The 20608-nt window shown below is 42.4% G+C and overlaps 1 protein-coding gene across 2 annotated transcripts; it reads left to right on the forward strand.

Moving 5' to 3' along the window:
- Positions 1-3271: 3271 nt before the first annotated feature.
- On the forward strand, positions 3272-19818 carry mmd2a (monocyte to macrophage differentiation-associated 2a). 2 transcript variants are annotated; one of them, XM_080905991.1, is made up of 8 exons: positions 3272-3940; positions 7354-7435; positions 9915-10075; positions 14599-14673; positions 14766-14867; positions 15050-15119; positions 16632-16828; positions 19680-19818. In XM_080905991.1, the coding sequence occupies exons 1-8, from the start codon at positions 3912-3914 to the stop codon at positions 19762-19764; spliced, it is 801 nt and encodes a 266-aa protein (XP_080762117.1). In that variant the 5' UTR covers positions 3272-3911; the 3' UTR covers positions 19765-19818. The 2 variants fall into 2 exon arrangements, with proteins under 2 accessions (XP_080762117.1, XP_080762116.1); XM_080905990.1 differs by lacking the exon at positions 19680-19818 and adding an exon at positions 18826-18963.
- Positions 19819-20608: the final 790 nt, after the last annotated feature.

Below are 20608 nucleotides of genomic sequence, written 5' to 3' on the forward strand. Positions count from 1 at the left end.
CACTTATTTTGAGCTTTCTGTGCTTTTGCAAATGCCTTCAATGACTTCAAATGAAAAACGTTCTCTTTCCTCTTTGAATTCTCATGTGGGAGCACTGGACTAAAAACTTTCACATAGCATGACAAAAGTCCCAAATTCTGGCAGTTGGAACAACAAAGTATAAGGCGTGGAATGAAAAGGAAACAGCGAGTGATCCCATCCACTGACTGAAATGTAATTTAGAGCATGAGTCATAGAATTTCTGTCTGTGTATTGGTTTCACTGGAGTTTCAGGTGTAAGTCTGAGCATGTTGGAGTGGAAATTATTCACTCACGCAAATCTGACAGGTAACGTGAAACACCAGGATGAGACAGTCTTTCCAGACAGTTTATCAGTGAGGATCTCCCGGGAAAACAAAAAGGAAGTGTATAATGTTGAAATACTGTCACCTAGTTGGCAGAGGGGTAAAAGCATAGAAAACAAGAACACGAGTAAACTAAACATACCTTAACCAGAACTCAGTCCACTGTGACAGACTTTTAGTGTAATGAATTACCCTGTTTACCTACAAAGATTCCACTAGAGTAGCTTTGCATGAGTCACAGTATAAAGAAGGATTATTATTAGTGCAGCCTTTCAGTTCATTCTGTGTAGAACAAGTTGTTTAAACTCTCCTCTTTAACACCACTTACCTTTCGTCCCATTGGCTGCTCCTTGCAAACAGAAGGTTTGAACAGCAGGTGGGTGGGGCTTGTGTGCCCACAGCCAGAACAATGACCTTTGATCTCGTTGAAAGTCTGGTGTATCCAGGATAAACACAAAACATATGGAAGCTTGGCTTTAAGAGCAGGAATCTTTAACCAGTTTCTCTCTAAGGCTCCTCTCAACATTATTTGGACTGTTTCAACACTATCTAAACTCTCATTATGAACAATATTTTGCATTTTCATAACCATGGTGACGACTCTAGTTTTTTTTACACAATCAAGATCGATTATAGAGCATCGCACACACATTTATTATAACCAGTGACTCCACCGAGAGCTTTTCATTTCTTCGTCTGCTCCAGTGCCTTCATCGATCTGAGTCAGCCGTGTCCTTTGGACCAGCCTGCCGTTTCCAGGGGCCGGGTGGCCGCCTCTTCTCCAAAGGTCTGTCAGCACAAACATGATGGGCAGAGATGTGCAGACATATCTTGCTTTTCAAATAGAAAGCAAAGCTGCAGTCCTGGCATTTGAGAAATTTAAAGGCGATTACAGTAGGAGACAGAAACCAGCATGTCTGGCCTACACAGATGTTTGTCACCACACCCCAATCTACCAGCTGTGTTACAGGATGTTAGTTTAAAATACATTCAGATACGCAGTGTTTAAAACTGAACGTTTGCAGTGAGGCTAACCACAGGCAGCTGGTATTTATAAGTATTATTCACCTGAACAAATATGGTTGTCAGGTCACTGTCCCTGATATGGAATCTTATCTGCAAACACAGCCGGGGTGGTGGCAGCAGTGTTGGTCGCCTGTGTGTGTGTGTGTGTGTGTGTGTGTGTGTGGGGGGGGGGGGGGGGGGGGGGGGGAGGAGGTAAATGTATAACACATTTCTCTCGCAGTTTGGGTATCTGTGCATTTGCATAATGGGTCTGTGCTGTCTCTCACATCTGCAGCACGGTGCCAAAAAGGGCTTCTGCTGGCCACTTTTACTGTTGGATAATATTTAATTTTCCATTCAGTGGAGCACATGTGTTTGAAAGGAAGAATAGGGGTGGTGGGGTTGTGTGTATGTGTGTGTTTATGAGTGTGTGTGTGTGTGTGTGTGTGTGTGTGTGGTGGGGGGTGTCTGTAAAATGCCAGGCACATAAATGAACTGTAGAGCCAGCAGTCAGCAGTGTATACTTTCCTGTTATACACAACATTTGTGTATTTTATGGGCACAGAAGAAAACATTGCTACAGGGAAGGACTGCATAAATTAAAACACTGTTAGTCCAAGTCCTAGCAGCCTTCTTCTTTACTTTAAATACACTTGCTGGCCACTTTATTGGGCACATCTGTAATAATCTAGTAATCTAATAATTTTATCAGCCAATCAAATGGTTTGCAACTTACTGCCCGTATTCATGTAAACATGGTCAAGATGATTTACTGAAACGGAGCATCAGCATGGGGAAGAAAGGTGATTTAAATGGTTGTTGGTGCCAGATGGGCTGGTAAAAAAAATGCCTTGTTGATGCTAGAAGTCAGAGGATAATGACCAAATGGCTTTTCACTGTTAGGAAGGTAACAGTAACTCAAATAACCACTTGTTACAATCAAAGTATGCAGAAGAGCATCTCTGAATGCACAACATGCTAAGCATTGAAGCAGATGGGCTACAGCAGCAGCAGAAAACCACATCGGGTGCCAGTCATGTCAGCTAAGAACAGGAAACTGAGGCTATAATTTACGCAAGCTAGCCAAAATAGAATAACAGAAGAATGGTCTGATGAGACTCGATTTCTGCTTCGAGATCATAAAATCGCATAAAAAACATGGAAGTGTGGATCCATTCTGGCTTGTATCAGCAGTTCAGGCAGCTGTTAGAGGTGTAATAGTGTGGGGGATATTTTCTTGTCACACTTTAAGGCCCTTGGTACCAACTGAGCAGCGTTGGCTCATTAGCCTGAATGAGTTTTGTTGCTGACCAAGTTCATCTCTTTATGACCACAGTAGTTAAGACACCTTAATCATTTCAAACTTGAACACGACAACAAATCCTCTTTAGTTTGGAAACTATTGCACAAAGAATTCAAACGGCTATAACTTTAGCTTATAAAGTGGCCAGTGGTGTAAATATCAAAAATCTAATAAATAAAATAATTCCAGTGGCTCCAAACCTTGAGGTCACTTCTTATTTGGAACATAAGCGAATAGCCAATAGAGAAATTTCTTTCTTTCTTACTATTTTGTTTTTCCAATCTTTTGCGAAATTTCTGCATATCTGTCCTTCCCTGTTCCTGGACTTTATCTAAATGAAACGTCAGAGGAAGGGGATTCCCTGGAACAACACAATAGCACAACAGAGTGATGTAAAACTACTTTCCCGAGAAGAATGTTGAGAGAATCCCATTGAATACTTTAAAACTACAAGTTGTGTTATCTCAGCTGGTCACAGTTTTATTATATGAATCTCTTGAAGTATTTGAAGTTATTAAGAAGTCACTCAAACCCCCAAACAGCTACTTTAAAGCACAGTGGAAAGAAATTAGAGCAATGGAAACAGTAAAGGAGATAAATAACAAACAAACTAGGTAACAGAGGTAAATGTCTGTCCAGGATGTGTTTGGCATCATTTTCGTTGCAACAGCGCTCGCTCCAGTCTCTTGAGTTCAGTTGACTCATTTGGTCAGGTTTTGTTATCACCTTTGTGCCTCCCTTCCTGTCTTGTTTCAGTCCGGGTTTGTGTTTCAGAAGCGACCTGTTCACATGTCACACTTGCAAGTCACAGCAGAGGGTGTCGGTGCTTTGTGGTGAGGGGTTTGCCTTTCGTTGGTGAAGTTAGCAGCAGCCAGGAGAGCGAAAGGGGAGGGGAGAAGAGGGCAGGGGAGGGGTTACGAGCCCAGTCCCGCGGAACATCCTGCGACCACATCTGAGAGAGTCGGAACGAAGCTCGGCAAGGTCCCCTCACCGCCAACTTCTCTTGCTGCGCGCCGATCGTCGCTTTCGTGCCCAGTCGTTTAAACCCCGGAGCAAGCGCGGGCCGGTTGTCCTGGTACCCGCTCTGCGAGTCGCAGGCTCTCCTGGACTTATGTTTTTATCTCTGGACGCGCGGTGGTGGGACATCCGGAATGGGGAATCCGTAGGAGAAGACTGCGCTGGCTGGTTTTACTGTTTGCGATAAAAAACAAGAGAACGCAGGCGCGCAGACGCGCTGGCCCGCATAGCCTACGCACGAGATGGACTTCAAGAAAACAAAATTTGGAAAGTAAGTTGAATTCCCAGGAAAATAAGAAAAAAAGTTTGAGCGTTGTTATCTAGCAGCATGTTTTTGTTTTCGTTTGTGACAGATCCTGTGCATCCATGCGTACTGACGCGCCGGCACGTGCGCGATCAGAGGGATATGTTATAGATTAGTTTGTGTGAAAAAGCCAGAGAGAGGGAGGGGGGGGGGGGGGGGGGGGGGGGGTGTGCAGAGCAGCTATCTTTATTAAAAATATAAGAAGATTTTTTTTAATCTTACTGCGGTGATCGATCCCTTTGATGTATAAGTCGCTTTGTGGTATCTGTGCAATCCATCGGGCTTTCCTTGGGAAGTTGAAAATAGTTCAGTGTCAGTTAACTTTAGACAGAACCGGTCTGTGTGTGTGTGTGTGTGTGTGTGTGTGTGTGTGTGTGTGTGTGTGTGTGTGTGTGAGAGAGAGAGAGAGAGAGAGAGAGAGAGAGAGAGAGAGAAAGTGATCTGGGGACGTCGGTAATCATGAGAACCAGAGTCCCAGAGGAGATTAACTTGATCTTTGCTGTAAAAGGAATAGCCTTGAAGTCACAAATATTGGATACACACACGCACACACAATCTGTGGGGGGTTTATTCGTTTTACTGCATTCCTTAGCTCCTTACCCTAGCCATCACAGTTGAATGCCAGCATTCCCATAATTCTGGCCTTTACCCTAAATCCAAGTCTTGGCCTTGAAAAAAACCCAGCGTGATCTAACTAAACTAGCTTGTGTTGGTACAGTCAGGTCAAAGTCCCCACTGGGCTTGATAATGTATGGAATGTGCTGTAATGCTCAGTGAGATGAAAACAGGGGTGCCACATGCATGCACGTAACTGTGCCGTGACACATCTGCCGGAGAGGAAGAGGTGAGCGCACGGAGAGGGAGACTCTCAATAGAAAAAAGGGATGCTGATACAATAATGCCCTGTCTGATCAGCCTTTGAATTTCCATCCCTCTATTTCACTTCATTACTCACACACACACACAAAGCCCTCCTGTCATAACTGATTAGAACACATCAGAGTACCACACTGAGCCACAGTACAGCAACAGTGCTCAGAAAAATACTGCTCCCTTGTTCTGTTGCTTGGCAGAGCCTAAAGGGACACCGGACAAAGAAACGAGGAAAGGCAGTCACAGAGCGATCTAATGTTATCTTGCTAAATGCTGTTTTTGCTTTTTATTACACGTTTATTACAAGTTTAATGTGTCCAGAATTGTTTTTTTTAATTTTGCAGTAGGAAAACATTTAATAAAAGCACAAGAAGATGGAAGGGATGAGTCCTGGTGTGTGTGGGAGACAAATGGAGGTTGTTTGTAAATGATAGAGCCCTGATGACACCAGCCAGACCAACAACAACCCCCCGAAAAAGCACCAACTTTCCTGTTATGAGGGAATACATTCATATTTATGCATATTTATGTTTTAATTTTAGTCTAATTAGTCTGTTAGTCTAATCTCAAACAGTTATGGAAACCTAGAAATGTATCTGTTCATGCTTTTTCATCCTTCAGGGTTAGCTGGGTCCTCGCTCTCGTATTTTGGTAAAAACTATAAAGGCACAGATGCTGATCTGTTATTAAATTCTGCTATCAGCCGCTGGCTTAGCTTCTGTGTCAGCAGACTCGTGCTCTGTAGATTAGTTTGACAGGGAGGGAAACCCGAAGTCTTCCTGCGTGCGAACACAAGTCGGCCCACACGGACCTGATGTCAGGGCGAACTGGCAAAGTGTAGTTTTAGCACGTTGCCTTGGTGTGAACGTAGATGACGGGGAAGCCGTTTTTAAGTGCAAAGAGGTGAAAAGGGGTTAAGAAGTCCACGCTCCAAAACCAGAGGGAGCTCGTTCCCAGCATGTGGGCACAAATTGAGGAAATGCTTTTTGTCTGGGAAAAAGCGATCAGGCAGGAATAATGAAATAGAGGGAGAAGCTGGAGAAGTTAGTCCTGGAACAAGCATCAGGTTCTTTCACAGCTTTGAGGGCATGAGGACAGATATCACCTGAAGGAGAATGTGAAGGAAACAGCAAATATTAACTCAAAATCTACAAAGAAACAAAAAATGAGAGGATGAGCAGGTCATAGCGAGGCTGATTGCCAACGTGTTGCCATCAGTTAATGAGCACAACTCAAGCAGACTTGACTCAGCTGGCTTCCAGCCACTGACAAAGTTACATTTGGAGGATGAAATTTGAAGTTAATTAAAGGTGATAAATACCAATGCATGCTGTTACAATACTCAGCATAATGACAATAAAATCCTAACATGAGTTAGAAATATTGTGATAAAAGTATCCTCTGCCCTCTATTCCCCAAACAGTGAAGTTTTACTGCTTTACTTACCTCTCCACAAAGCTGCGGCGTTCACTGACACCAAAAATACAAAACAAAAAACCCCCTGCTGTCATCTTGGCATTGGTCAATAAAAATGAGCACACAGTTTGTGCATTTTAAAATCTGATATTTTTTGAATTTGAAAGGAAGTCACAGTGGTTTCCTTTCTCCCACGAGCTGCATTTTGCCAAAGATACTTTCTTTTTCATAGTCACGTGACTTTCAAAGGGTTCCTTATCTGTGATATCTGTGAAGCGTCAGAGGTTTGGATTCAGAAAGTGTTTTTCTCCCTCTGATGTCTGGTCAGAGTTCACGTAGCCTCGTATTTGGTAGACATTTAGGTGACTAGTGTGTGAAGTCGTAGTGCATAAGCTTAAGCAGCCACGTTACCTTCCCTTATCTGCTCTCCTTCTTCTGCTTTACTTTCTCCCGACTTACTCTTTCCATTCATCTTTTATAAGAACGCAAAGACGAGGCACGTGATGGTGAGTGCGCGGCCTAAATGTGTAATCAAATAACACAGCTGACCAACAGCGACGCACCTGTGGCCCTGCATGAGAGGCTTCTTTTAAACCAGTGTGTGCGTGTGTTCATCCTGATGTAAAAAAATGTGATTTCGTAACATCTCCAGATGTGTTTTTTCCCTTTAAGCTGGGATTGAGAGGTTTACTGCTGATTACGTAAATACAACACACACACACACCTACGCATATACACACACCCGCACACACACGTAGCAACTTTCTCATGGCGAATAATGCAATGCGGTTAATAGTTAATGGCCAGTGGTGTCCCTTTGTGGTGGTAACAATGAAGCACTCTAAAATGCAGACAGCGTGATGAGGATTAGAAAGCTGCAAATCCTTTCACAATGACCATCTCACACACACACACACACACACACACACACACACACACACACACACACACACACACACACACACACACACACACACACACACACACACACACACACACACAAGAACAAGAAGTAAGGCCTCCAGATCTCCTTTCATTATCTAAACACATACTTTCGCCTCTCCGTCTTCCCCCTCTCGGCCCTCTCTCAGGTTCATGAACTGCAGGGTGCCAGCCAGCAAGAGATACCAGCCCACTGAATATGAACACGTTGCAAACTGTGCCACACATGCGGTAAGTCTAAACAAATACGTACGTAGAGCAAACAAACAACACACAATACATGTACACAAAGAAATACACGTGTCGCTGCTGTGTTAGCTCAGAGGATCCTCTAAAAAAACGATGAGGAGGATTGTGAAGAATGAGGCACGGTGATGTGTGATGGAAGCATTGGGCTGTAATCTCTGAGTCAGCCTGTAGTTTCCTGTAATCTGCCGTAATCCCAGTGTGTCCCTATGGAAGACTACGACTGCCAAAATCAAAAATTAAATAGACATGAAGTGTAAAATAGTGACTTTCACCTCCCATTCTTTACTTTTCTGTTTCATTTACAAAATATTCCTCAATGTATAAATAATAAAATAGCTAATTAAAACTGATAATTATGTAAAACTACAATAGTTTTTAATCAATGCTAATTCATGCTACAATATTTTGTAGCATTAATGATGAATCATAGATACAGAAGATCTAATACGCCTCTAAATCTCTCATGGCAGTTAAAATACGTTCAAACGTGTACACAGTGAATATAGATGTAATGTCGCCGTTTGGTGCTCAGTTGAAATGTCAAATGTGCAAATATATGTAGTATTTGTACAAAATATTTGTATACACCATATAGATGTTCGCACTCAGTCCCAGAGGGAATGTTTATGCAAAGTTTCATCAACATTGGTCCACTTGTCTAGGAGGAGATAGGGAACATACAAATATAGATCCATACGCTACGATCACTATAGTATGATATACATCGTTACTGCTTCCATAGGAATTAAGAAGGTCAGTAGCAGCCAACTGCTTCAAATCAAATGCACTGGATTAACTGCTCAGTGGGGTTCCCACCTGTATAAAAGCAGAACTTTTGGCAGTTTGCTCGTCAGGAGTTCGCAGGCATGTTAACACAATGCCACAGTCTTACCAGGTGTGGACGTGCCAGCAAACTCGTGCCAAGGTCAGACCGTGCACTGCTCAGAGAAACTGTAAAATACCCCAAAACCCACATCTGGGATTCCACAGGCCTCAGTTAGCATGTTATGACAGCACAATTAGAAGAAAAGACTCAGCAAGTATGGCTTGTTTTGAATGGTTACCTGGGAAGTTGCATCTGATTGAACCAGATTGCTTCTGAAACAAAGTGGAGATGTGAGACCATAATGCAGCCGCATACCTGGGCACCTTGCAGTCACTGAGTCGACCATGACAATGGCAAACTGTCTGACGGCTAAAACTTGGCCAAAACTGGGTCATGTGACAGGACAGTGATGCCAAACACAGTCTACACAGTCTGAAAAAGAAAAGACGATTCAGTCAATGTTCAGACCCCAGCCCGACTGAAAAGCTGTGGCGTTACCTTAACAGAGCTGTGCATTAACAAATACCCACAAAACTCAATGAGCCGAATCGTCGTAAAGAAGAGTGGGTGGAAATTAATCTGGGATGATGTGAGAGACTGTTAAAGTCAAAAATGAGTCATAGTCATTTATATATGACATAGCCTGATATATTTAGATATGATTTTGGCAGCTTGTGTCCTCCATATGCATCTTCTCAGTGAGAGTGAATGATACAAGCAGCGAGAGGAGACACTACAGCTCTAATGGCCGTAAAGCTTTAAACAGGATGTTCTATAGCCATTTGTGTTCATGATGTATGTTTTGATCATCCCCTCTCCTGCCACAAAGCCCATTAGCATGTGAGTCGGTGTATCTCGTAAACATACAAACAAAATGTCCTACTTCTTTTACCAAAAAAAGTTCAGTTTTCATCAGTCATTAACACTTATAAAGGATCCAAGTGGACTTTTAGTGAAATCGTGGTTAATATTTTCTTTATATCCCACTTTTGTCCCCTGGTTGTTCACAGAATAACATCAAATACAAAATCCATGAATATAGTTCATGACCTTTTTGGGAAATATACTTACGTGCTTTATTATTATTATCATTATTATTATTATTATTATTATTATTATTATTTCTTGCTGGGAGTTTGATGAGAAAACACGACGCCACAATGAGTGGAAATAAAGCGGAAATTTTATTGGCTCTGCTCAAAGGTAATAAACTCCTCGTGGATTTATGGGGGAGTTATACGCTGGTATAATAACCACGGAGTTATTAAGTCTGGCAAATAAATAATCCCACACATGAAAGCACAATGTGTTATTTTTCAAAGGTGTTAATCAGCGTTGTTTTGGACAGAGCCAGACTTTCTGCTAAGCAAAACTTTACTAGAGCTCAAGAGTGCTATCAAAAAGTGATTTCTCCTGGGCTCAGAGGAAGAGAAATGTGAAAAGTTTCATTTTTAGGAAGAGTAAAAAATGCAATTTTTCATGACGGCGGTAAAGAAAGTTAATTGTGTAAGGGGATGGAGCTCTGGGTACATTTATTTACCTGTTTGGAACTTGATTAGCATTATGAACATGAGTGTGAATGAACTGCACATATTAAAGTCTGACATGATTATTGGATATTTGAATCTTTTCCAGTTGTGGATTCTTCCCAGTATGGTCGGTGGGTCCGTCCTCTACTTTCTCTCCGTGGACCGATGGCATCGTGTCGCTGCCTGGCTCTATGGGAGCGGCCTCACCGGCTTATTCATCACCTCAACTCTTTTCCATACTGCTGCCTGGAAAATCAGCCACCTCAGGTGTGTGTTTGTGTGTGTGTTGGGGGGAGGAAGTGCTGATAGGGATTTGGCAGATGTGCCATCATGTACTTATGAGCTGCTCCGGTAGGTTTACGACACAGTTAGATGAACACTTTGTTTGTTGCAACCCAAAGGTTTTACAAAAACCAGACGAGGAACAATAATCAAGAAATTTCATGTCACTTTGGCTCACAAAAATGTGTTTTTGGTGAGTTTTTTGTTGTCAAAGTGTCCAAAACAGAAGATATTTGTGATACTGAGGTATGACAAGCAAATTTTATTTTGGCTAACAGCTTTTCCAAAACAACAACAACCAAAAAGTCCCACAAAGGAGAAAAAAAAGATTGTTATGGAATGGAGAGACAGGTTATTGATGGAAAAGATGGCAACTGAAGCGTTGCTTATGCACTTTTTATCTACTTCCAGGGGCAGTAGTCTCGCTTCTTTATATTTTGCTAGGAAAATGGGAACAAGGGGCCATGATTTATTGAAACATGCACAAAGATACTTGGAAATGCAGTTTATGAGCCAAAATTGGGTTTTGTTTAATTCTAACAAGCTTGAAAGTCAATATTTGGCATGACCACCTTTATTCTTTAACAGAGCCTGAACTCTTTTAGGCAGCTTTCTCAACATTTCTTTAAATTGTCTTTAGGAATACAGAGCTCTCAAAATTTCAAAATCCCTGGTAGCCCTTCGGGCAGGGACTCTTCAGTTTTTGGTAGCCCAAAATAAATTTAAGTAGCCCGAATAAAAAAGAGAGCAATTTTTTGATTGATGTTTTGTTTCCTTTACAATATTATACATTAAAGTATAATATTGTAAAGGAAACAAAACATTAATCAAAAAATTGTTGAAAAACAAATTACAACATTGTATAAAAATTACAATCATCACCTCAAATACTTGGTTCTAATTGAACAGAAATTTCTATGAACTTGTAAGAACTGTGTAGGACATGAATCAGTCTGTGTCAGATCCTGAATTTGAAATTTCCACTGAAGTCACGGGTAAGAGACAAGTGGAACCAAGATCTAGGCCATTTGCTTTTTAAAGTTTGCAAAGACTGCTAAATTTTGCCAGTGGTAGTTCACTCTTTGCAACATAGTACGCTGTTCTAAACAGATTTTTCAGGTTTATTTTTAGTATGTTATTTGCAATTGGTGTTTGTTCTGGGAAAGATATTGCAGACTGAGCAATAATACGTTTCTTGCATTTCTCATGGGTTCTAATGGGGGCCTTTCTTAAAATGACTGGTCCCAGTAACAAAGGCGCTTATCGACTCAGAAATCGAGAGAAAACCAACAACACACCCGGCAGAACATTATGTTATTTACACAGGTGCACATAAGTGGTCCGCATGTGCGCATTCGCTGTCAAAATAAAGCGCACCAGATAAGAAGTTGCAACGCGCGTTTGCGTCCATATAAATAAGCACTGTTTTTGTCCGCTAGAGTGGGATTTTCACGGCACATTCCGCACCACATCTCTGTGCGTTCATCATTTGTTTGAAGCCAGCTCACCTCCTGCAACCACTTTTCCGAGAATACGCGCTTCTTTTGTGGTTCGGACTCCTTCTGACATTTGTCTGGAGGTGGAGGAACACCAAAGTAATTGCTTAAAGGAGCTTCTTCGACATCTTTAAGAGTTCTAAACAAATGTCTGTCCTCCTCCAGAAAATCTTATGTATGCAAACACGCGTTGCAACTTCATATCTTGTGCGCATTTTTTTTTTATTTTGACAGCGAATGCGCACCTGCGGACCACTTATGTGCAGCCCTGGTTATTTAGCTCGTCATATTGCAGCCACAGAAATTATTTTGTCCATGAAACCATAAAGCTGCACTTTCTTTTTGCCTTATAGTCTGATTTGTCCTAACTTTTCCGTTTTGTGGTAAGCTTTTCTTTGGCTGTCACTTCTTCACCCTGACCTGTCTTATTTGGCTCAGCAGAACTAAAATATATATCCTGCTGCTTTTACACACACACACATAACGGTCAGCGATTCTCTGCGCGATCAACCTCTCATATGTTTAAGCTTGCTGCGGGAGACTTCACTTGTCATGTTTGCATAGTAAGCTAACGATTGATAAGACGATGTCAGAGGAATTGGTGCGCAAATTATCATCACTCACCAATCAGTGCTGTCGCTCTCTATACACAGTTCGAGCGATTGCAAAGTGAAAGCAAAAAACAAGAGCAAATTCAAACGTGATTTCAATATGTCACATATTGACAGTGGCTCATCGATGCCAATGACATAATTACCCAGCTACATTTCCGAAAGAATGCAAAAGCATTGACATTGTAGCGGGTCAGGGCTGTTCGGGGTTCTGTTTGTACAGTTACGTTTTGTGTATGTTGCCATGGTGATGGGTGATGCCCTCTCGCTGCGACGGTGTGTCCTTCCGGGGTCAGAGGGCGCCCTGTGTGGTGTTGTTATTGCTGTGCGGTTGCCGCGCTGAGCAGTTAGCTAGCGGCAGTGTTCTTCTGCAGATGTCAATAAACGGCTGTGCTCCCTGGCTAGCTCACGGGAAGCAAGACCAAACGATACCTCCGTCTCCTCCTTGTCTGAGCTCGCCACAATATATTTTTCCTTCCTACAATAGCCCGACGGGCAGGGCAGAGAGATTTTGGTAGCCCGACTGGAAAAATCGCTAGCCCCGGGACGTCGGGCTAGCGATTTTGCAAGCCCTGGAATAGTTCTCCAGGCTTTGTGAAAGACATTTAAAGCTCTTCTTTGGATGTTAGCTGCCTCTTGTTCTGTTCTCTGTCAGAATGATCTCAAACAAATTAAGTTGTTGCCAGTCAGATGCTTTTCAGATGGTATTGCATGATGGTTCTTTCCTGTGTTTGTAATTCAAAGAATTGGACAATAACACAATCCTAATCCATAACAGAGCCTCTGCTGTGTTTTACAGATGGCTGTAGACACTCTCTGTTGTACCTCTGTCCTGTCCTTTCCATACATATTAAAATGAATCTGAACCAGAAAAACGTTCAAATTGGGATTAATCACTTCATCTGACCTGTTGTCACTGATTTTCAGTTCTTTTGCAATTTGCCGTACTTCAACCTTTTCTCCCCATTCCCCTTCCTTAATAATAGCTTCTTGACAGCCACACTTCCACTGAGACCATTTCTGATGAGGCTTCAGTGAACAGTAAATAGGATGCATCTCTCAGGTCCCGTGTCAGGTCTTTGCAGGATTATCTCCGACTTCTTGAGGTCATGACTTTCAGATAGAGTTCGTCTGCTGTAGATAGTTTTTAGGCCTGCCACTTCTTCTTTTGTCCTCCACTTGCCCAGTTTACTTAAGTGTTTTAAGGACACACTGCACACCATGCTGATATGGCAAGTTTTCAAAAGAAATGGGAACATGTGTTGACATGTTTTTACTCACAACAAAGTGCCTAAAGATACTATTTAAAATTGGTTCCTTGCTAAGGTGTCTGTTATTTGTGGACACAACACGGCATCATTTCTTGAGTTAGTCACCTTTTTGATCCTTGAACAGTTCACAGGTCAATTTGTTATGTTTCAACAAGAACAGGTATTTTAATGCTGCTATATAAAAATACATTTCCAGGAGATCTAAAATTATTACATGGATTATGCTTATAAAATGTGCTCATGGTTTTGGTTTAACCCTGTAAGATCAAGCCTGCACGAGGGTTGATCTTAGCAGGCCACGTCACCGGGTGACTATTCTTGTATGAAGAACAGCAGATGTTTTTTTTGTCCCATTGCTGCAGGTGTATAAAATCAAGCATCTAACCATGCATTGTAAATAGCTCACCAACTTTACACTAACTGTAACAGGATGCCACCATTGCAAAAAGTCAGTTTGTGAAATTCCCTCCACAATCTACTGCAAGTTATATTATTGCAAAGTGGAACCACTGCAAGGCAGCCACAAAGTGTCACACCAGGTAAAGTTACAGAGCGTGGTCGGCGAGTCCTGATGCCCACAGCACGTAAAAATCATCAGTAACTGCAGTGCTCCAAACATGAGCATTAACGCAAAAAGCATCAAGAGCTGTTTGGGTTAACATTGTAGTGCTGTAATTGTAATGTGTAGGTGATTCAGTTCATTTTGTTATACAGCCCCAGAAACGTGGATGCGTATTAAGAAAAGGTGCATGATTTGTAGGACTCACTTTGACAATTTAAATGTGTTTCTACCCTTTACACAACATTTTCAGAGTCCTCCTCTGGTCTTTCAGCCATATTGCTGTCCAAAAAACAAACAACACTTTCCACACTTTGGTGGACAATCATATGACCCCCTATGAATAAGCAGTTGGCGACAGTGGAAAGGAAAAACTTCCTTTTATCAGGAAGAAACCTCCAGGAGAATCAGGCTCAGGAAGGGGCAGCCATCTACCCCAGCTGGTTGGGGGTGCGGGGAGGAAGACAATAAAAATCTTCATACAGCCTGGATCCTTTAAATTTTAGACTTATTATGTTACTCTAACTGAATCTTCACAAATGAGCTCATGCCTCCTCCTCTCTCCGTGTAGGAAGGTGGAGCAGCGCTTCCACATGTGTGACAGAATGGCCATCTACTTCTTCATCGCAGCCTCCTACTCTCCATGGTGGGTCATGTGACTACAGCAAAAAAATAAATAAAATAAAGACCAGAGCGAACACACTGTAACTGTGTAGGTGCGATGTCGTGTTTCCTCAGGTTGATGCTGAGGGAGCTGGGACCCTGGACGTGCCACATGCGCTGGCTCATCTGGGTCATGGCGTGTATAGGATCGGCGTATGTCTGCTTTTTCCATGAGAGGTAACACAGCCTCCGTTTGTACTGTGTGCACTAATTTGACACAGTTAACCTGAAGCCAAACGCCTCCATTCAAGTGTTGACAGAAAACACAAGACTGCTGTTTGGAGCACAAATAATTAGGCAGGAAAATGGAGGTATTGTTATTTTTATTATGACTTCACGGTCCAGTTTTCTACCTGCAGGTACAAGCTGATCGAGTTGCTGGGATACGTGGCCATGGGGGCTGTTCCTGCTTTGGTCATTCTCTCTATGGTAAGTCTACATCACATAGATGAGTCTTTCTCAGCGTCTGCCACTCCCCTTCCCCCCTGCAGACTTCCTTCCACTACCGTTACTATTTAAAGAACCAAACCGCGGCTTTTGTTTGAGTGCCCCATAACCCACAGATGCGTCTAATTGCTGGTAATAGAACTGCTGACTATTTTCCAATGCATAAGTCTTACATTGACTTCCCCTGTTGCACTGAATCACTGATTTCCATTTGATTACGCTCTTGATTTCAACTTATAGAAGCCTGAAATTGTCACTTTGAGGGTAAGACAGTCAACACCTACTGAAGTAGCTGCCACGTTCACTTACAGCCCGAGCCGTTATGGAGTGATTTCTTTTTCATGTCCCCCTGAAGATAAAGGTAGTAACGTAGCTCATTCTCTGGCTCCATAAATCACGCTGTGTTTTAGTTTCATGTCTGAGAAATTGTATTTCTTGACATCTCTTTTATTAAAGGGAAAAGCTGGCATAAATCTTATAGTCATATTTTATAAAAAGGCCTTAAACAATGTGCTCAGAACCTGAATCTGATTCCTTTGGGTTTCTTTTACCCACATGGAGCTCCAGGCCCTTATTTTTCGTAGCACTTCATAGTTATGGTGCAATTTTCTAATGTCTATTTGAAAATTCATGCTCCAGATTTCAGTGCATAAAAACACATGAAGGACAGAAGAAACAGAAATCATTTAGGCCAGGCAGGGCATGACTTGATATACAGTATACTCCCAAAGGTATTCACTCACCCATGCAAATCACTGAATTTAGGTTTTCTAATCACTTTCATGGTCACAGGTGTATAAAACCTGGCATCTAGGCATGCAGACTGCTTCTAAAGATGTCAGGAAATCAGCGAATTCCAGCATGGTACTGTGATAGTCCAGCCCAGTCATGAAATTTTCTCACTACTAAATATTCCACAATCAGCTGTTAGTGGTATTATAACAAAACGGAAGCGACAGGAAACGACACCAACTCAGGCACAAAGCGGTAGGTCGCACAAATTCCAACATGCACCTCAAAATCACGTGTTATTACAATGTAAGGATAAGTGGTTAGGATAGTCCGTGATACAGCCTGGGCCCTTAATAAGTCACCGTAAGAAACATTGTTGGTCTGATCTTCTAAAATAACCAAAAACTACTCATTACTCAGTATAATTTGTTGCTTCTTTCTTTTAAAGCTTTGTTATCATGCTGTACCTACAGGTAAGGAATTTTAGGTATATAAAGTTACACTCTAACCTGTGAAAAAGTCCTTGGTAAATGTTGGAAAACTACACCAAGTATTGGGCTGTTCGATGAAGTGCTACTCCGTCTTTTATGGAGTGGGCATGTAAAACGGCATTTCTCAAAAATTTGGGAAACCTCTTTTAAATAAGAGTATTTCTTATTTCAGATGAATTCAACCAAAAACTGGATACATCTTTAGCAAACAAATATACAGTTAAATAAAGCATCTTTAAATTAAATACCAGCAAACTTTCCTATGTTCCAGGTGGAGCGCACAGGTGTGTGTGAACTGGCCGTGGGAGGTGTCTTCTATGGAGTAGGCGTGGTCTTCTTTAGGAGCGATGGCCTTGTGCCATTCGCCCATGCGATCTGGCATCTATTTGTGGCCGTTGGAGCAGGCATTCACTATTACGCCATCTGGAGGTACCTGTATTTACCGGGGACACAGCTGCAGACGTCGAGGTGACCGGCTGCATACTGACGTTAAGCGTTTCCATGCCGACAGGCTGAATGACAAAAGTGCATTTCATGTAGTTAGGACGTTAGTGTTTTGACTACGGTAAGCTTCACTTACGAAGCTGGGCCACCGGGGACCAATTTTTGTACTGTGTGCTGACTATATAACATCTAGCCTCACTACACCAAATTGACGCTAATTTATAATGTCTAATTCTGCTCTTTTAGACGTAATTAGCGACACTGACACTGGTTTGCGTGCCATGTTGACTGTCTGTAGTGTTTCAGACGAGATCCGAGTGCCAGGCCTGCATTATGAAATCTTCCTTCCTGCTTATCTCCGCCAGTTAGAGGAATAGTTTCTAATTTTGGGAAATGTGTTTATTTTCTATCAGAGGTAGATGAGAAGATTGATAACAATCTATAATGTTTGTGGTAACCACGATACTGTGCACAGACATGTTCAGATCTACAGATTCTACATCGCGCCATCAGAGAGACATTTGATCACGTTAACGATCTGACCCCTCAAAGAGCCCTGATCCCAGACAGACATCATGGAATCAGTTTGGGATCACATGAACAGAAGCAACAGCTTCAGGTTATATTTCACCATGTTTCAAACATCCTCAGTGACGGGCATCCTGAAAAACACGGTTCAAGTGCAATGAAGGAGAACGGGTGCAAATTCAGACCTGAAAATAATGCTCAGTGTTTTGTTACGGCCTGCGGTTGAGCGTTGAGGTTGGACAGCGGTGTGCACTGGTGCGTCACAGCCTGCTCGGAGGTTTGCTTTTGCCTGGGGGGTGTTGGAGGTGTTGCCCCATCACTTGTAAACCCCGCCGAATTATTTAAAGCATTTCATTCCTATTATAAAAAATAGACATCATCTATTTTGCACAGTGGCACGGCAGTTGCCGCACAGCGAGAAGGTCCTGAGTTCAATTCCACCATCAGGCCGGGGTCTTTCTGTGTGGAGTTTGCATGTTCTCCCCGTGTTTGCGTGGGTTCCCTCGAGGTACTCCGGCTTCCTCCCACTGTCCAAAGACATGCAGCTTGTGGGGATAGGTTAATTGGATAATCCAAATTGCCACTAGGTGTGAATGTGCGAGTGAATGTGAGTGTGAATGGTTGTCTGTCTCTGTGTGTTAGCCCTGTGACAGACAGGCGACCTGTCCAGGGTGTACCCCGCCTCTCGCCCTATGACAGCTGGGATAGGCTCCAGCGCCCCTGAAAAGGAAAAAGCGGAAGTGAATAGATGGATGGATCTTTTGATGGGCTCTTACCGGCAAATATGTAAGCAATCAGGAGATACAACTCCATTGCTACACAAGCACTCACAGTACACTTAGCTTTAAACCCCTGCACACCACTCAGGTTTCTTGACTCATTGTTGCTGATGCTGTTGCACTGACAGACATTTACTTCCTAAAATACACTGTTATAAAAAAAGAAACACATTTTAATCAGATTATAGCACCAAGTCAATTAAACCTCTGGGGCATTGATCTGGTCTCTAGCAGAAGGTGTTTTCAGTCAGTTTCAGCTGCTTTAGTGTTGATGAAAAACAACAGGTGCACTAGAGAGGCAACAATGAGACCCCCACCAAAACAGGAATGGTTTTACAGGTGGAGGCTATTTTTCCCTCCCCATCTTTTTTGATTCTTTTTTTCCACTACTTTTGCGTTTGACTAGGGTCAGTGTCAGACAGTCATGCTGGATATCTGTGGTGATATGAACTGGGTAATGTTTTAACTCATCAGCTGGATCGGCATCTGCTTCTTTGTGTAAGGAGGAACATAATGAGCACTGCCAGAGCCACAAAATGACCCCCTGGAGGCCACCAAACAATTTGAAACAGACTTCATGAGAGTGGCTTGATGGGCCGATGTCCTCTAGTGGACCCTGTGCTCACTGCCTGGAAACATAGAGCCTGATTAATATTTGCTATAGAATACCAGAATTATCAGGTCCACCACTGACACCCTGTGCCTTTCACACAGATTCACCCACGTGACACAGATGAAAAGGCCTGAAGCAGCAGAGGAAAACATTATACTGCCAGTAACATTGTCCAGCATGACTGATTTGGTGGTAGATCAGACATAGTCTGGGGAGCCATATCCTCTACAGGCAAAGGCACCATGACTGCCATTTGGTGTTGGGATGAAACCTTTGGACCTCACAGACCCTACAATGGTGCAGTGTGTACTGGGTTCCTCCTGCTGCATGACAATGCCTGGCCTCATGTAGTAAGAGTATGCAGGCAGTTTCTTGGAGGATGAAAGACTTGATACTACTGACTGCCCGCAATTCTCACCAAATCCACCTCTGGGACATCGTGTTTCAGTCCATCCGACGCCACCAGGCTGCACCTCAGATTGTCCAGGAGCTCAGTGATGTCGTGGTCCAGATAAAGATTTCAGGGTATCTTTGAATTCAGCCCTCTGTAGGTTGATCATTTTAATTTCCTTCAAACGATGTGTCATCTTTTGGTTCCTCATTACCCGTTCCATATGGTTTTCTTTCCCACTGAGATATTTTGTGTATTTTAAAGTGTTCCTTTTGTCCACACCAGCTGCTCAACTGTTGGTCACGACTATTCTGGGCATTATTTTACAAGCATGAGGTTACTGGAAAATCAATAAAGAAACCAGAGTATCACTATTTTTATGCCAGACTAGTAAAACTGTAAGAGTCTTATCGATCTTCTCGTCTTTACAAGAATATATATGCACTTTCCCAAAATAATGAAGCTTTACTTACTGGCATATCTGTTACTGAGCATTCCTAAGCTGTTAAACTCCCTACTTTCAGTAATCCAACCACAACTAATGTGCCAAAACTCACTACACAGGAATCCCTTTCTGCTGTTGGTGCTACATCCTTGGTCGGTGGTAAAATATGACAGTCAGGAAGTCGCCCAACAAAGCTGCCATTGACAGGCTTTCAATATTGATTTGGCTGTAAAAGCTGTTACAGATTTTTACCACCTTATGTGACCCCTTGAATATTTATGGACGATCTGAGAACTGTCAACATTGCCTGGGACGAAGCTGAAGCAGTCGCTGCTGACCGACATCGATGGAGATCACTAGCTGCCCGATGCGCCGCTCGGCGTAGGAGGAACTAAGTGCTAAGTAATGTGACCCCTTGAGAGGATCTGCTTTTGACTTCTGTTCATTTTCACAGTACATGCACGACCCCTGGTTTCGTAATTAAACATACTCATCTTTGGCCGACTGAGACCGAATTAAGCAATCTGCAGACAGACTTTAAGGTCACACATGTCTGTGTGACACACTGTAGCCAGACTGTAAATGATCAACCTGATGATAAGAGACGCGAGTAGAACCAGCTACTCGTGTGTGGCTGTGACTCAGTTTTGAGTTTTATTTTTTTTGACTTGTGTTCCAATTTAATTTTCCTAAAACTGTAATTTGATTTAAAAGACAAAGAAGTCCGTCTCATTATGAAAATGTCAAGGTCTAATGCATTTCGTGTCCCGTTCAGGGGAATTTTAATGCCAGTTGTTTTGTCTAAATGGTGCGCTCTTGACTTCTGAGCACTTTTCTATCAACACTGATGTGTAACGTAGAATTTGCTACAGTCCTCTGACTACGACAGAATCAACGTAGCTCGTAAATGCAAATTTCTATTTCCACATTTCAAGATTTTCTTAACTTCTAGTACTTTCATTACTTCTGTTTTAATTCTTGAAAACAGAGCACCTACTCAGGAAATGAGCAATTTTTTAATCTTTTTTTTTTTAATCAGATGATCTAT

The sequence above is a fragment of the Rhamphochromis sp. 'chilingali' genome (genome assembly GCF_963969265.1).
Source record: "Rhamphochromis sp. 'chilingali' genome assembly, chromosome: 15".
Taxonomy (NCBI): domain Eukaryota; kingdom Metazoa; phylum Chordata; class Actinopteri; order Cichliformes; family Cichlidae; genus Rhamphochromis; species Rhamphochromis sp. 'chilingali'.

Excerpts from the sequence above, each read along its gene's own strand:
- mmd2a (XM_080905990.1), top strand. The coding sequence starts at position 3,912 with ATGGACTTCAAGAAAACAAAATTTGGAAA. Across the intron at positions 15,120-16,631 it reads CTTTGGTCATTCTCTCTATG|GTGGAGCGCACAGGTGTGTG; the intron begins GTAAGTCTACAT and ends CCTATGTTCCAG. Across the intron at positions 16,829-18,825 it reads ACACAGCTGCAGACGTCGAG|ATTCACCCACGTGACACAGA; the intron begins GTGACCGGCTGC and ends CCTTTCACACAG.